Here is a 16,533-nt window from a genome sequence, read left to right as displayed (position 1 = left end):
CATAGTCAGACGGATCATTATGGCAGCCACATTGCTGCTGCGCCGGCCTCGCTCGATACTTCCAGACTGACATGAGCTATAAAGTTCCACCTGATTGGGCCCAAATGGAACCGTCTCCGTCCTTTCACCCTCTTCCCTTCTTCTGGTTTGTACACACAATCTATCCTCCCTCTCTTTCCTCTTCCTTTTCTCTTTCTCAAAGATGGTGAGCTCCAGGCTCGCCCTCGTGCTCATGCTCACCGCTGGCGGTGTCATGAGCCGTTCCTCTCACGATACGCAGCGGCTGGACCGCCTCGTTCGACGTCAAGGTCCACCCGGCGGCGGTAAGCATGGTGGTCCTCCTGGTGGTGCTCCTGGCGGCGCTCCGGGAGGCCAACCAGGTGGTCAGCCAGGTGGTCAGTCAGGAGGCTTTGGCTCCGGCGGCACTGATCCTCTCACGCATCCTGCTGGTTCGTCTGGAGCCGGTGGCGGTGACGGCGGATACGGCAACGGTGGTACCGATCCACTCAGCCATCCCGCTGGCGGAAGCGGTGCCGGTTCAGTCGTGTCCTCCTCCAGCGGCGGTCAGATGCACTGGGCCACCGACGCTTCCGGTATGACCGGCGAGGAGCTTGTCAAGACGCTCCCCTCCGGCTTCTTCCTCGGCTCTGCCATCGACAATCCCGACCTCAAGGATCCCATCGTAGCTCCACTCGCCAAGTACATGCCCTTCGTCACACCAGGAAACTCGCTCAAGATGCAATTCGTCTACGAAAGCGAACAGTCCTGGACCGAGCTCCTCAACGGCGTCACCAAGGCCAACCCGGACACCAAGATCAAGTGGAAGTACCACACGCTCATCTGGGGTGCCGAACAGAACAAAAAGATGATGCAGCAGTCCTTCAGCAAGGAAGCCATGATGAAGACCATCACCGACTTCGTCAAAACCAAAATGTGCCCCAAGATCATGAAGGAGGCCGACTTCTGGGGTATCGACGTTCTCAACGAGGTCTTCGATGACAGCGGCAACGGCTTCAAGAAGAACGGCTACTTTGAAGTCATCGGTGAAGACGGTTACAAGGAGGTGCTGAAGCTCGTCAAGCAGGAGTGTCCCAGCTACAAGATCATCGTCAACGACTACGGTATGGAGTCGATGAATCCCAAATCGAACTTTGCCTTCAAGACGATCAAGTCGTGGCTCGCCGAAGGTGTACCTGTCGATGTTGTCGGTCTTCAGTTCCACATCCAGCTCACCAACAAGTACGAGGACATGCTCGCCTCCATCAAGCGCTGGACGTCCGAGTCGATCCCGGTCGTGCTTTCCGAAGTCGACATTCCGGTCAATTTGCCACCTTCGCAGTCGGATCTCGAAAAGCAGGCCCAGCAGTACGGAAACGTTGTGCAGGCTGCTCTTGAAGGTGGTGCGTTTGGTTTAACTGCGTGGGGGATTGTCGATAGCCACACCTGGTTCGGTACGCAGTCCGACCAGGGTGTAGGTCACGGCAAGACGGGAGCTCCTCTGCTGTTCGACGCCAAGGGCAAGCCGAAAGCCGCTGTTGCTGCGATCGTCGACGTGTTCAAGAAGTGGGGCAGCAAGCCAGTCGGCATCAAGGGCGGCAGTGCCAACGATCTTGGCAAAGGTGGCGGCTCGTCATCGTCTTCGACCGGGTCCGGCTCTGGTTCTGGCTCGACCAGCTCTGGTTCGACTGATGTTGGTTCGACTGGCTCTGGTTCAACTGGTTCGACTGAAGGCGCTGATGTTGGCTCTGGTTCTGGATCCGGCTCTGGTTCCAATGGCTCTGGTTCTGGATCCGGCTCTGGTTCCAATGGCTCTGGTTCCAATGGCTCTGGTTCCAATGGCTCTGGTTCCAATGGCTCTGGCTCTGACGGCTCTGGCTCGAGCACTACCCCTGGTACGACCGGCTCCGGCTCTACCGATCTTGGCTCTGGCTCAACTGGCACGACTAACCCCAACATCGACAGGGGCCCGCCTGACACCGGCTCCTCTGACCCTAGCCCTGGATCTTCCGGCTCTGGTTCGTCTGACCCAGGCTCATCTGGTTCTGGTTCGACTGGTACTGACGTTCCTGGCGTTGGCTCTGCATACGGAGGCGGCTCTACTACCGATGCCGATGCTGGGGGTGGAACAGGCGGCGGATCTTCTGGAGGTGGTACTTCTGGCGGAGATACTTCTGGCGGTGGTGCTCCTGGCGGTGGTGCTCCTGGTGGTGCTCCGGGTGGCATTATGCCCGGAGGCGGACCTCCTGGTGGAATGCCGGGTGGTGGCGCCGGCGGTGGATCCTTCCCTCGTGGCATGCCTGGTGGTCCTCCCCACGGTGGTCCTCCCGGAGGCATCCGCGGCGGCCCTCCTCACGGCTGGGGCGGCGAACACGGTGGCTGGGGCGGTCAGCAGGGTGGCTGGGGCGGTCAGCATGGCGGATGGCAAGGACATTGGGGTGCTCCTCAGGGAGGTCCTCCCGGTGGTATGCCCGGTGGTATGCCTGGTGGAATGCCTGGTGGAATGCCCGGAGGAATGCCTGGCGGTCCTCCCCAGGGCTACAGTCCCAAGCACCGTCGCGCCATGGCTGCTCGTCGCCGTCGCTAACGGAACAACGTCATCTGGCTCTACTGCCCTCGCTGTGTCGAAACATTGCTTCTCACTTGCCCTCTACCCTCGTCTGCTTTGTCCGTTGACGTACATTCGCAATCCTACACACATTCTCTCTCTCTTGTGCTGCGTTACGAGTCTGTTGTGTGGAAGATCTGCTGTCACGTAGTGGTTGACTCTATTGCCTGGCCGGACTAGCAGCCCGATCGAGGCACTTTCTATATCGCGCCTACCCCACTCACGCCTTCTTCTTGCCCACCCTGCCACCCCCCGCTTTATACTCCTTGATCCTCTTCACCACCGGGAACCATCCATTCTGCAACCTAAAGTTGCCCACGTCCTCCTTCTCCCCCACGCCCAGCTGGCTACCCGCTGTGATGAGACAATACGCACCCCAACCGGTCAGCACGTGCCACCAACCGTGTCCCTCCAACAGCACTGCTGCTGGATAGCCGACTTTTTTCCTGGCCTGTCTCAGCTGGTAGCAAAAGATGTTGTCGACGTTCCAGATCGCAAAACCTGTGAGGAAGACGATTGCACCGAAGAGGTACAACTTCTGAATTTCCTTCTTGCGTTGTTTTCCTGCAGCGGTAGAGTTGTGTTGGGAGCTGTTCCGGAGGAGGTAGATGACGCGTACAGTGGAGACGATTTGAATGCTGGCGTAAGCGACTTGATGGAACACTGGATTCCCATTCCACACGTAAACCACCGTGATCCACACCACCAACAGGGTCAACGTCAACGGCAACAACAACCTGAACCTCGGCTTCCCGTATCCCTTGGACGTTTCGCAGACACAGTAGGTCAACCATGCAGAAGTGTAGATCATCGGCAGTTCATCCAGCAGCTGCGTCCAGTAGAGCAAGGTTCCGTGGAAGAGTGCGGAACCGAATCCGACGAGTGCGACGCCGAGATGACATATTGACCATCGAAGCGGAAGGCGTTCGCGACGCGAGACGTGAAAGCCGTACAGGGAGAGGGCGATGAAGAAGACGTTGGTGACGGTGTTGACGGGTTCGGCGACGTAGGGCGAGAAACGGTATTTCTGTTCGCACCAGTGGAGAGTGGATGTTATGGGTCCCCAGTAGCCGTGGGTGGGGTCTGTGGGGTCGCGATACCACGACATGGTGTCAGGGGATAGTCGCAGTGGTGATGGCGGCAGAGTGAGAAGGAGAAGGAGACGCTTTCACGGAGACACACCGAACCGAGTTGCACAACACGCTCGGATCACACCCGAAACGGGGGCGCCTTCTCTTCTTCCGCAAATCGCAAAATTGCAAAGCTCTAAATAAAAAATGCGGGGTTTTGCTCCGCTCTCCTCTCCCTCTCTCATCTCCATCTCCCTTCGTCCTCATCATCACCATCTTCCCGCCATGACACCATCCCCCTCACCAGCCTCAGCCTCAACATCCGCCCTCCCTCCCCCATCCTCGGACCGCAAACCCAAACGCAAACGCGTCTCTCGAGCGTGCGACCAATGCTTCCTCAAAAAGGACCGATGCGACGGTCTCCAACCCATCTGCACCTTCTGCACCACCCTCTCGCGCACGTGCACCTACGATCGACCCGAACGAAAACGCGGTCCCACCCAAGGACTGAGGCCTAGACTGGAAGCGCGCATCGCTGCGCTCGAGACGGTGTTGGGGTTTGTGCTGGAGCGTAATGAAGTGGATGTGGGAGGGTTGAAAGGTGCGGGAGAGGGGGAGAGGGAGAAGTGGAGGAAGAACTGGTGGAAGAGTACCGTGAGGGAAGGGTTGGAGCGCGAATTTGGGTTGCGAGAAGATCTCGTCTCGAACACCGCAGCGGGATTGGTGGGGAATGAAGTCAAACTGGATCGAATCGACAAAGTCGACGATGAATCGGACCAGGATTCAGACGTAGACCTTGCCCTCCCCCCCACGCATCAACCCCCCTCCTCCTCCTCCATCACCGCTACCGCCATCTCCCCACCCAAAACGACCACAACCACCACCACCACCTCCAATCCCACCAACAACGACGACGAGATCTCAGACTCGGACTCCGAATCCCACTTCGCCATCCCCCTCCTCTCCTCCGGAATCGGAGGCTCCTCCCTCAACCGCGGTCTGGTTCCACGCGGTGCAGATCCCAACGCCGCACTCGGCGGATTCGAGATCGAATTCGGCGGAAATCAGACCGACGAGGATTGGGTCAGAAGCTTCGTCCCTCCCAAACACAGAGGTCGACACGAGCAGAGAGGGTCACGCTAATCCGCTACGAAGGACAAAGATCCGCTTCATGTTTGTATTACTATACGGGTTTTCGACAACTCCTTTCCTTGTCCAGATCTGTCTAGCAGAAGCACAAAAGCGACATCTTGCCGTCACTTCCTATTCCTTGACAAGCTGCAAAAACGCCTTCCATTCGTCACTCTTGATCTTGTATCCTTCCACATCGTCATCAGGAAACCTCCGCTCCCTCACCGCCGCAGTGTATGCCTGTACAGCAGCCACTCTCATCGCACCAATCGAAGTTCCCAAGGGTAGACTGAAATTCCTCACGAATTTCGGCGCTGGTGGCGTCAACTCGCTCATCTTCGGCAGCGCCGCGGTCTCTGCGCCACCTCCATTTCCTGAATCGACCTCGGCGAGCTGCGCCAACACGTGGCCTGCACCGGTCAAGTCGCCGATCATGTCGTTCATCACCAAAATCTGTCCGTCGGTCTTGCTCCCTGCTCCAATGCCGATCGTGGGGATGCTGAGCTTCTTGCTGATATGCTCGCCGACACGCGTTGGAATGCACTCGAGGACGAGCGAAAAGCATCCTGCCTGTTCGAGCGCAAGAGCCGCGTCGAGCATCTCCTTGGCTTGTTGCGCCGTCCTGCCTTGTAGACGATAGCCAGAGGTGGAGCCGACTCGTTGTGGTTGTAGACCGAGGTGGCCCATGACGGGGATCCCGTGGTCGGTGAGACGTTGGATGAGAGGGATGGTCTCGTAAGACCCTTCGATCTTGACTCCGTCTACGCCTGATTCCTGGATCAATCTCACCACTGCAGCGACGCCAAAATCGAGAGAGCCGAAAGTCGCACCGAATGGCATATCTGCGATCACGAGCGGAGGCCGAGGCAGGTCTACACCGTCCAGCAGAGCCGCAGTGGAGAAGAGGGGTGCGTCAAGTCCACGCTTGACCGCTTGACAGTGATGGATCATCGCTTCTAGCGACAGCGGTTGGGTCGAGGTGTGGCCGAGAGCGACATTGGCGAGCGAGTCGCCGATCAAGCACAGGTCGATGTCAGCGGATCGGATCGAGAGAGCCGTGGGAAAATCGTAGGCGGTGAGACAGACGATGGGGACGCTGCCGTCCGGATGATGCTTGAGCGCTTGGAGGTCTGCGATGGTCTTGCTGCGAGGCGGAGACGGGATGGCGGTCAGAGCCCTGCCTTTGCCCTTTGCAGCAGCAGAAGCAGCAGCGGGCGAGTCGTCGGCATTCACGGCTTCGACAGCTCCGGCTGGCCATGAGCTAAGTTTGGGTGTGCAAGTGCCGAACCTTCTCTGCCTGTTCAAACCAGAGATTGAGCCTGCTTTGACAGGCTTTCGATTCGGCAGTGGTGCGGCCATGGTGCGTGATGCTGCCACCGTCGAGTAGGAGCAGGAAGGTGTCGCAACAATGCCGCCTCTGCCGACATACTGTCGAAGTTGCTGCCTAGCCAGCCCGCCGGCTGTAGACGCCATGTTTGCTGTTCCCGCTGCTTCTGCTGCAACCCGATGCTTGAACGAGCCGGAATATCTAGAGGACGGGAGAGCAGTGGAAGGGGGATGAATTCTGGTGGAGGAGCGGTGATGATGGGTGAGAGGACGGAAGAAACATCGGAGTGGACCCGACTTTCAGCTGGTCTATTTGAACCTGCAAGCTGCTTCTGGCAAGGTCCGTGTGATCCACGCCTTTTTTTCCCCTACTGGCCACCTCGGCTATCATGCTACAAAAAAAAGCCAAAGTGACGTTGGTTGGTTGCTCTTCGCGTCTCCTGTTCTCCGCGGTGCTGCGCTTCTTATTTTTTGGGCTCTCGCTTCTCCACACTTGGAAGGAAAGAATTGCCGACAAGGAAAAGGAATTCACCTGAAATTTCAGCAAAATGCGACCAACTTTCCGCAACGAATCCGGGACGAAAAGTGAAGCTTATCCGGTCCGCAAAAAGCATTGCGACGCCGGAAAAGCCGAAGTCGACGAACCGACCGACTGACTGTACTGACTCACCTGGTTGACTGAGCTCTGGCAGACAGACACGACAAGACAGGCAGGCGTGTGTTGCAGCTGCTACGCCTTTGATGCTTCTGTGCAGAGTACGTCGGAATCTCGAAGCTTTCCCACGCTTGACCGCTGAGCTGAACGACCGTCGATTTCAATGCACGACGAGAGTGGGAGAAAGATGCAGCACTAGCACGGATCGAGCCGACAGAATGACCACGTTCCGAGATGAGAAGAAATGAGACATGCCTGCCACGACGAAGCGCGAATCACTTCCGACTTCTTGCGCTTCCACCCCCCGTCCAAGATGTCGCGCTCGATGGTCAAATGAAATGAAACGCTGTCGCAGCAATGTGTCGAGCGCATGACGTCCCGCTGATGACAGTGCGCAAACTCAAGGTCTACGACCACGAGGGGATGCGGGTCGTGCTGTCAATCACAGAACAGAGGACGAGCTGCTGTGCTGCAAGCTAAAGTTTAATTAGCTTTAAAGTCGCCGGCGCTGTTGTTCGACGATACGCAGGTTGTCTTCTGAGTTCAGGGCCTCACTCCGTTCCCAAAGAAGCACCAACACCTTTGTCAAGGCACTAACAGGTAGTTGCGGGTAGCCGCGCCACAACACCGGCATCGCAGAAGGGCACCGCGATGTGCTAGCAGAGACACTGTAGTGTGCGGCAGAGACAAGCTAGGCGTAACAAGCGAGCTGCGAGATGGCTTTCGTTCGCCCCCCGCCCCGTTGCGGAGCGCCACAGCCTTGTGTATGTGTGTCTGTGTGTCTGTGTGTGTTAGCTTCGCCTTCGGTTGGTCTTCCTTCTTTTCGCCAAATCTGCTTTTCTCTTCCTCTTTGCAGCTTTCCAGGGCTAAGTAGTCAGCTCGGCTATGTTTGCTCCAGACTCTCGCATTTTCCGATTTTGGCCCGTGGGGAGACTCTCAGCGCTTCGCTTTTGCATTTTGGCGCGGAAAAGCTACCACCAGCAGCCCTTGAGCCACCAACCTGCCCGAAGCCGGCAAAAGGCGATTCGCTGCGCTCCGTTAGGCTGCGCGGTAAAATTGATGGTTGCGATCCGTGCCACCTCATCTTTTTGACCGACGCTTCGGCACAGCCGCATTACGTTCTCAACCGTCGAAGCTTCCTTGGTTGATCGGAACCACCACAACTCGCTCACACACACACCCCTTTGTCACCATCTACCTTCTGAAGGTGGCGTCGACAAGGTATCGCATCACTGTCATTCCGCTCAACTGCTCGCATCGTCCATTGTCTGCCACCGCTACTCGGGTCGTTGCCTCCTTGCACTTCGTCGTAGCCCTCCTGCACTTCGAACCACGCCACGTCGTCAGTTTTCGGATTTCTCAATCCTAGCAAGCCATCCGAACCTTGAGCGGAAGTGCACTGCGCAGCCTTGATTCATTTGGTTGGTCGCCGTGACCGCCATCCGTCGGCGCATCGGCAACCATGGTGGACTCGACGACCGTCGACTACCTTCATTCGCCAGGCTACCGAGGCAACCTCACACCGTCGCAGACGCTGGCATTGTTCAAACTTTGGCGTCGCTTCCTCCGACTGTGCGAGATCACATCGCACTCTTCCGACTCTATCGGCGCCGCTACCGATATTCCGCAACCCACCGCGGCCTCGCGCAGCTCGTCGGATTCACTTAGGCGCAGCCTCGGTCGAAGGGCACGCGCAGCGGCTTCGGAACCGGTCTCGCACAGCTCGTCTGCGTCCGTATCTCATGAGAACCTGCAGGCAGCGGGGCGTCTCGATCCCAACGCCATCCCTAAGGATGACAAGCTCAAGGAGCATCTGCGCCATCTCGAAGAGAGCAAGGACATGCAGGCTTTCCTGCTCAAGTACGGCGGCGCAGCATTGCGGCGCGAGTTCTGGGCCATCGTCAAGGGCGAGCATCCGGACGCTTACATGCTCCGGTGTCTGCGCGCACGCAAGTGGGACGTCGACCGTGCCCTGGCCATCATCGGTTCCACCTGCGCGTTTCGTGTGCAGTACAACATTTCGGGCATCATGAAAGACGCCGAGCTCGGACTGACTAAAACGCGTGGTGGATTCAACATTATGAACAACGGCATTTCCTACGTTCGAGGAGCCACAGCTGCGGGCGAGCCTGTCTACTTCATCGAGGTGGGTTCGCACTACTCGTCGAACCAGACAGCAGAGGAGCTCAAGCGAGGCGTCATCTTGCTGCAGGAGAGCTTGCAGCTGCTCATGCCCCCACCCGTCGAGCGCAAGGTGGTCATTTTCAATCTCAACAACTTTGGCATCCGCAACATGGACTGGAGCATCGTGCTCTTCATGGCCAAGACCATGGAGTCGTTCTATCCCGAGACGTTGGCGCGCGTCTACGTGCACGGCGCGCCCTGGATCTTCAAACCCATCTGGAGTATCTTGCGTCCGCTGCTGGATCCGGTCGTCAGGGATAAAGTCCATCTTACGTGGAAGGTAGAGGAGTTGCAGGATCATGTGCCAGCAGAGCATCTGCCAAAGGACAGCATGCATGGACAACTCGACTGGTGTTTCAGCTATCCGGCACCGAGCGAGGACGAGAATGACATTCAGAAGGATACGGAGAAAGCGGAAGAGCTGGACACTTCATATCGAAACGCATGCATCGAGTTTGAGTATGCGACGCGTGCGCTTGCACGTGCATACGGGGATGCTGCGCTCGCCGATGCCCAGGGGAACGGAGTGCGGCCCAAGTTCGGGCGTGCGCACAAGGACGGCTCAACGCCTACCGAGGGGTGGGAGGACGACGATGACTGGGAGCCCGAAGGCGTGGCGAGCCTGCGTGCGAACCGCGACATCTTGGCGACCAAAGTGCGAGTTGCTTGGCTCAGGCTCAAACCTTATGTGGTCGGCACGCTCAAGTACGATCGATTAGGTGTTCTGGACAGGGAGGGCGTGATCCGATGGAAGTACGACACTATCGATGGCAAACACGAGGAGCAGGTGCTGGGCGAAGGGACGTCGCTTTCGGCGCTGGAGCGCAACCTGGCGGAACTGGATGCCATCAATGCGCAGACCCAGACCAAGGGTAGTGGCGCCGCTACGGCCAAGACGCATGCTTCACGGTCTCGCTTGAACGAGGGTAGCGGCGCAGGGCGATCGCCGCTGCACAACGGCGGCTCTCACACCAACGGGAGCAAAGCAGCAATGGCAACTACGACACCAGCGCAAGCTCCGCTGACGACCGCCTCGACCGCCATGGCCAGCTCGACGGCGCACGAACGCCCGTCGACAGGAGAGGCAGAAGGCAGACCTAGCTCGGCAGCCATGACTGCGATATCTAGGATGGACAGCACGACCGACAGCGCATTCCAGGAGGCTATCCCCATTCATCCGAGTTTGTTGGAAAAGTTGGGCAAGGCGCGCGATGCTGATGCCGAGGTGGCCGAATTGCCCAAGACCTAGCGAGCGAGCACGGAGCAGAGCGTCATTGTTTCTTGACTGTACTGCGCAGACATTGCTAATGTAGGACTGCAATACCGATACCATGTGATCTCGTGGCTGTTCTCGTGTCGTGTGCAGCCGAATGTGTGTGTTGTGGGACTCGATGCGCCGAATGAAATGGCGGCGCAGAAACGCGGGAAGCAAAAAGAAAGGTGCTGGGAAGGCGTTGCTACAGAAAGAGAAAAAAGTGGACCCTGCATGTCGGTATGAATTGGTGTTCGACTCGTTACCACCATCGCTTCGCTCACCCTGCACCGCTCGACACACTGGCACTCGAGGTATCTCATACATCTTTCAAGATTCAGTCGACACTCTCGATCACTCGCACACGCCTAGGTTGTGTTGCAGCAAGTCGCATTCGCCCTACGCCTCTGCCTAGCGGTTCTGGATCTTGGATCGGCTGCTTCCGAAGCACACACACCACTACCTCGGTTCGACGGTCGCTCATCTCCCGTCTCACATCCGTCTTCGCTTCGTCACCATCCGACGTCGCAATGTCATCTTCGTCGTCGTCGTCGTCATCGTCGTCGTCGTTGTCGCCGATACCTCCACCGCCGGCAACGCGGAAGTTGGGCGCGTCGGATGGACCGTTGGTGTGGATCGATTGCGAGATGACGGGGTTATCGGTGGAAAGGGGGGATCGGTTGTTGGAGGTGGCGTGCATTGTTACGGATGGAGAGCTGAATGCGGTGGATCAAGGCGTTAGTTATGTCGTTTCCACCGAGAAGAGTGTGCTGGACAATATGAACGAATGGTACGTTTCCTTTCCCCTTTACCCCCCTAATCCTCTTATCCTGTTGCTTTTCCACTAACCCGCTTTCTTCTTTAGGTGTATCAACCAGCACTCTCTGTCCGGCCTAACCAGTGCTTGCCTTTCCCCTCCGCCCTATTCCCACCCACACGCACTCGTCCGCACCGCCCTCCTCGCCTACATCCGCGATCGCATCCCCACACCCTCCACCGCCTGCCTCGCAGGCTCCACAGTCCACGCCGACAAATCCTTCCTCAACCTCGAAATGCCCGAACTCATCTCCCACCTCCACTACCGCATCGTCGACGTCTCCTCCATCAAGGAACTCGTAAAACGCTGGTATCCCCAACAACCCCCCTGGAAAGGTAACAAGGAGGGCAAGGGTTCCCATAGAGCTCTCGCCGATATCCAGGCGAGTATCGACGAACTCAAGTGGTACAGACAACACGTATTCAAACCCTGAAGTCACACACATCGAAAGCATTATTTTATCTCTAAACTTGGATTACTCTACCACACAAGCGCACCCCATCTATCCCGCTTTCAACGCTCACATCGAGCTGAGCAACGCCTCCCTAGCACGCTTCTGGTTCGCCTTGAGCGTCTCATTCTCCTGCTCCAAATGTCTGATCTGCGTATCTCGCTCCTCCACTGCTGTTCTCAGCTGCTCGATCTGCGCTCGTAGATCCGCCACCTCCTTGGAAGCGGAGACGCCGTTGCTGGTCGATTTCGACTCCGAGGAGGGGGTGGGAGTCGACTGTGCAGCTGGTGCAGCCGCCGCTGCGGGTGCCGGCGCAGGGGAAGGTTTGGTGGGCGAAGCAGATCTTGCCGGAGTCGATGACGCCACTGGTGCAGCTGCGGGTGCTGGTGTTGGTGCAGAGACCGGTTTGGTAGGGCTTGCTGCTCTCACCGGAGTCGCCGTCGTCGCAGCCGCTGAAGTGGCGGTAGGAACGCTACCACTGCTGCTAACACCCCTTCCGGTTTCCAAACTCACCATGTTCCTCGGCGCCCTCTTACCCTCGAAGAACTCCTTGCTGGTCAGCGCGGGCTCGGCGCTAGGTGCAGGCGGGAAGATATCGCTCTGGAAGCCTTCCGCCTTCCTAGGCACGCAGAAGGAAACCGGCTGGATGGTGGTACCGGTGATCTTGTACGCCTTGGCAATCTCGTTCTCGTCCGTGTTCAAGAATCTCCTGCCGACAAAGGTGAGGCCACGCTGCGGCTCGCTCGACTTGGATTCGGTCAAGTAGTGCAGCTCGTCGTTTTCCAGCTCGTAGTATCGAATGTTGCCATCTCCCTTTCCAGCCAAGAAGACAATGTTGTTGTCGCTCCAGAAGGGCATGATGATACCGCTGGATGTGTCGAGGGTGATCTGCTTGAGCGGGCCGTTGGCGAGGTTGTTGGTATCCCAGAGGAACATTTGACGATCGGACATCTTGGAAAAGCCGGTGGTGATGGCGCGGTCCTTGTCGCCGCACCAGATGACACGAGCGCCCTTGATTCCTCCGTGCGAATCGGCGACCTGTACGGGGTTCTCGCCTTGACGCGGGTCGAAAGTGCGGATCTTTCGATCGCGCGAGGTGGCAATCAAGGTGGTGCCTGTCCAGTCCCAGTCGAGGGATTGGATGGTGTCGGTGAATCCGCGCAAGCTGATGCTGGGGGAGGATGCGGCGGTGGAAGCAGTCGAGACGTCAAAGAGCTTGACGACGTGGTCACCGGTGGCAGCCGCAAGCACGTTGGAAGCGGTAGGATGCCAGACCACCTGACCGATCTTCCTGCCTCCACCGGAAACGCGTGCGAGAGGTTGGAAGTCCTTGACGCCGCCGTTTCGCTCCCTCTCCTTGTCGGACCACTCGAGCTGGTCAAAGTTGGCATCGTCGATCTTCCAGAGACCAATGGTTCCGTCATCGGATGCGGATGCGACAAAGTTGTCTTCAAACGGACTGAATGCGGTGTCTAGGACGGTGGCAGTGTGACCGCGGCAGAGTGGGTAGATGTCCGGAAGCTTGCCCGGACGATTGACGGGGAGGACGGCGAAGGCACCACCGCCAGAAGCGTTCCAGTTGATGGAGATGTACTTGCCGTTGGCAGCGACGAGGTTGGTATCCCAGGCATTGTTGGAGACCTTTACGTTTTCGTAGCAAGCCTCCTTCTTGGCGACGTTGGGGTAGACGTGACGGTACTTGGAAGGGCGTACGAACCGACTCATTTTGGACGAGGCGACAGTGTCGATTCGATGCACCAGGATAGGATGGGAGTGGATGGGATAGCAGGCTAAGGGGCGAGTAGGTTGGTGAGGAACAAGAAGAAAGGGGACTGTGTGAGGAGAAAGGTTGGATGGCAGCTCGGCTCGGCTGTGCTGTGCTGTGTCGTGCTGCACTGTACTGTGCTGCACTCTGGCTGAAATCGCTCGGAGGGCTGAATCGGTGAGCTTACTCCGACATGGAATCACATCTGCCAAATGCCTCATCCCTGATCCGTGCGGCCCATCGGCTGGGCCGTGACTTCATTTTCCAAGTTGGCTGACCACCAGTAGTATCGACTTAACACATTCATCCTTGGCGCAGCGCGCTTGTGTGACGGACGGCGAGAGAGAAGAGAAGAACACTCAGACTCGTGTCGCGTTGAGAGCTCAGAATTCGAGTTGCAGAAGAACGCTCAAGCCCGACTCGACTCAGCCTTTGCACCACCCACCACATTCATCGCATTCCACTCCAAAAGACACTGCCAGCATGTCGGGCACAACACAGTGGGAAAACATCTACCATGGTCTTGACACGACCCCCGGCAAGCTCAGAATGTCTCAGGGCGGTCTCGGCTGGAAGCCTTCCGTAGGCGAAGGCAGCACCATCACCATCCCCGCAGACCAGATGGCTTCCTTCCAGTGGATCAGAGTAGCACGAAACTACCAGCTCGCCATCTCCCTCAGCAAGGACAGAGACGCTCCTTCCTCAGCACAGCCAAACCCTCGTCGCACCAACTTTGATGGTTTTGTCCGCGACGACTTTGACCGCCTCTCCTCTCACCTCCGTCAGTACTTCAACAAGCCTCTCGAAACAAAAGAAGTATCCACAAGAGGCTGGAATTGGGGCCAGGCAAAGATCAGCAACCACGATGTCCAATTCTTGGTTCGAGACAAGCTAGCCTTCGAATTGCCACTCTCACACCTCGCCAATAGCAACATTGCAAAGACAGAAGTATCCATGGAATTCTTGAACCCAGAACAGCAGCAGCCCGGCGCAAACACCGGCTCCTCCGACGCAAACGGTTCAAAATCCAGGCGCAACAAGGGCGATCAGCTCGTCGAGATGCGCCTCTACGTACCTGGTCAAGCCACAAAGGACGATGCCAGCGACGCTGGCAGCGCTGCTGCAGATGGCGAAGACAACAACGAAGAGACAGCAGCAGAGGCCTTCCACGAGGCGCTCAAATCCAAGGCCGACATCGGCCAGGTTGCTGGAGATTCCATCGTCGTCTTCAAGGAGGTGCTCGTGCTCACCCCACGTGGCCGTTACGACATCGACGTGTTCAACTCTTTCATCCGTCTGCGCGGCAAGACGTACGACTACAAGATCCTCTACAGCTCCATGAACAAGCTCTTCCTCCTACCCAAGGCAGACGAGATCCACGTCATGCTCGTCATCGGTCTCGACCCGCCCATCCGCCAGGGTCAGACCCGATACCCCTACCTCGTCCTCCAGTTCCCGCGCGAGGAGGAGATGGACGCAGAACTCAACCTCGACGAGCAGACCATCCAAGAAAAGTACGACGGCAAGCTCAAGAAGCGCTACGAGGAGCCCACGTTCCGCATCGTCACCAACATTTTCAAGGTGCTTTCGGGCCAAAAGGTGGCTACGCCTACCGACTTTGAGTCGTCGTCGGGTCAGACGAGCATCAAGTGCAACGTCAAGGCGGCCGATGGCAACCTGTATCCGCTCGAAAAGTCGCTTCTGTGGGTGTCCAAGCAGCCGGTGTACGTGCCGTACTCGGAGATCCACCAGGCCATCCTGTCGCGCGTCGGTGGCGCCGTGGCTTCGTCCAAGACGTTCGATCTCAGGGTGGCCACCAAGAGCGGCACCGACCACACGTTCCAGTCCATCTCGCGCGAGGAGCTCGATCGTCTCAAGGCCTGGCTCGCCGATCGCAAGGTGAGGATCAAGAACGAGATGGCCGAAGAGACGGGTGGGCTGGCAGCGGCGGCGGCGGCTGGGTTGCTGAGCGATGACGATGATGAGGAGATGGGGGCTGCGGGAGGTGCGGATGAGGATGAGGATAGTGAGGAGGATGCTGATTTCGCGGCTGACTCGGATACGGATGGAGGGTCGCCGTCGGAGGCGAGTTCGGATGAGGATGGGGATGCGGGGTATGAGGATGAAGGGGAGGAGAGGCCGAAGAAGAAGAGGAAGGATTGAGCGAGGATGTAGGGGTTCAATTCAATCGAAGCATTTCTCTCGAATGTTGGAGCTTGAGTGTGTGTGTTTTCTCTTTCTATTTCACCTTTTCGAGTTGTGTCGCTGTCTTCCAGCGCTTGAGCACCGATTCCACCCATTTCTGATCACGAAGCAACCGCTCGACACGATGCTGTAACCAATCGACGTTACCCCAGAACCCGCCGCTCCAACCCGCCAAGAATCGGGTCCAGCTTACGAGGGCCAATTCCCAATCCTGTTTCAACTGGTCGAAGCTATACTCTGCTCCGTGCGGAAGATTTTGTGATAGAAAATTGTGGTACGTTTTGAGGAGGGATTCTTCTCCATCGCGGGAGGTGAGGTGGTGAGGGGGTATGGAGGTGGTGAGAAATTTCGCGAGGTCTTGTACACCTAGGCCCATGCCTACGTATTGAAAATCGTACATTGCCATGCACGTAGAGGTGGGATTGAAGGCCATGTTGGCGGATTTCACATCACCGTGGATGAGGGAGAGGGACGAAGGTGTGGGAGGGTTGTTGAGGCACCAATCGACGGCAGTGGGTAGATCGGAGTCGGCGTGAAGGCCGAGCGAGCCCCAGCGAGAGGTGCGGGAGATCGAAGCGAGTTCCTCTCGACGTGTGGACAGGTAGTGGTAGCCTCCCTGCTTCCACAACCCTGATCCTAGCCAGTCTGCGGCGAGTGCGGGTTCCGGACAAAAGGAATGCAGATCAGGACGACGGGTGATGTTCCAAGAGCGTGCGTGAAAGTTGGCCAGCCATTCGAGACTCTTGCGGATCTGAGCGGAATCGAGCGTCCCACGTCGTTCCGTCAACACCGGAAACCGGATTGATATATCCTCCAAAATCAACAGCTCTCCCTCCTCGCCCGCATCATCCGCGGAGGCGAAGAGCGCAGGAACACTCAGACCCTCGGTAGCGACAGTGTGCGCGAAATGTCGGTAAAAGTTTCCCTCGACTCGATAGCTGAGCATCTTGCGAGCATGACCCTCATCGTAGCTGGATTGTTGGCGTGGTGGTCGGATGTATTTTACAATGTATGTATCGTCTAATTTGGTTGAGGAAGAGGAGGAGGAGGAGGAGGAGGAGGAGGAGGAGGA

General features: G+C 57.5%; 8 protein-coding genes across 8 annotated transcripts; 4 read left to right on the top strand and 4 right to left on the bottom strand.

Annotated features, from left to right (window-relative positions):
- Positions 1–202: 202 nt before the first annotated feature.
- Positions 203–2,673, top strand: PHSY_003592 (glycoside hydrolase; the record flags this gene model as incomplete). Its single annotated transcript, XM_012334210.1, has 2 exons — positions 203–2,147; positions 2,534–2,673. 2 exons carry the CDS (start codon positions 203–205, stop codon positions 2,671–2,673), a joined length of 2,085 nt encoding a protein of 694 aa, XP_012189600.1.
- Positions 2,674–2,825: 152 nt separating this feature from the next.
- Positions 2,826–3,713, bottom strand: PHSY_003591 (alkaline phytoceramidase; the record flags this gene model as incomplete). Its single annotated transcript, XM_012334209.1, has 1 exon — positions 2,826–3,713. The coding sequence occupies one exon, from the start codon at positions 3,711–3,713 to the stop codon at positions 2,826–2,828; it is 888 nt and encodes a 295-aa protein (XP_012189599.1).
- Positions 3,714–3,882: 169 nt separating this feature from the next.
- PHSY_003590 (C6 transcription factor) lies at positions 3,883–4,818 on the top strand (the record flags this gene model as incomplete). Its single annotated transcript, XM_012334208.1, has 1 exon — positions 3,883–4,818. One exon carries the CDS (start codon positions 3,883–3,885, stop codon positions 4,816–4,818), a length of 936 nt encoding a protein of 311 aa, XP_012189598.1.
- A 120-nt stretch (positions 4,819–4,938) lies between these two features.
- PHSY_003589 (likely ketopantoate hydroxymethyltransferase) lies at positions 4,939–7,902 on the bottom strand (the record flags this gene model as incomplete). Its single annotated transcript, XM_012334207.1, has 3 exons — positions 4,939–6,334; positions 7,053–7,194; positions 7,788–7,902. 3 exons carry the CDS (start codon positions 7,900–7,902, stop codon positions 4,939–4,941), a joined length of 1,653 nt encoding a protein of 550 aa, XP_012189597.1.
- Positions 7,903–8,249: 347 nt separating this feature from the next.
- On the top strand, positions 8,250–10,220 carry PHSY_003588 (hypothetical protein; the record flags this gene model as incomplete). The annotated part of the gene is made up of 1 exon (XM_012334206.1): positions 8,250–10,220. The coding sequence occupies one exon, from the start codon at positions 8,250–8,252 to the stop codon at positions 10,218–10,220; it is 1,971 nt and encodes a 656-aa protein (XP_012189596.1).
- A 340-nt stretch (positions 10,221–10,560) lies between these two features.
- PHSY_003587 (hypothetical protein) lies at positions 10,561–13,216 on the bottom strand (the record flags this gene model as incomplete). The annotated part of the gene is made up of 2 exons (XM_012334205.1): positions 10,561–10,939; positions 11,565–13,216. The coding sequence occupies 2 exons, from the start codon at positions 13,214–13,216 to the stop codon at positions 10,561–10,563; spliced, it is 2,031 nt and encodes a 676-aa protein (XP_012189595.1).
- A 589-nt stretch (positions 13,217–13,805) lies between these two features.
- On the top strand, positions 13,806–15,419 carry PHSY_003586 (structure-specific recognition protein; the record flags this gene model as incomplete). The annotated part of the gene is made up of 1 exon (XM_012334204.1): positions 13,806–15,419. The coding sequence occupies one exon, from the start codon at positions 13,806–13,808 to the stop codon at positions 15,417–15,419; it is 1,614 nt and encodes a 537-aa protein (XP_012189594.1).
- Positions 15,420–15,495: 76 nt separating this feature from the next.
- Positions 15,496–16,407, bottom strand: PHSY_003585 (hypothetical protein; the record flags this gene model as incomplete). Its single annotated transcript, XM_012334203.1, has 1 exon — positions 15,496–16,407. One exon carries the CDS (start codon positions 16,405–16,407, stop codon positions 15,496–15,498), a length of 912 nt encoding a protein of 303 aa, XP_012189593.1.
- Between the last annotated feature and the right edge of the window lie 126 nt (positions 16,408–16,533).

The sequence above is a fragment of the Pseudozyma hubeiensis genome, assembly GCF_000403515.1.
Source record: "Pseudozyma hubeiensis SY62 DNA, scaffold: PHS37, whole genome shotgun sequence".
NCBI classification, from domain to species: Eukaryota; Fungi; Basidiomycota; class Ustilaginomycetes; order Ustilaginales; family Ustilaginaceae; genus Pseudozyma; species Pseudozyma hubeiensis.
The sequence above is the reverse complement of the archived record's forward strand: the minus strand, read 5'-3'. Positions and strand labels throughout refer to the sequence as shown.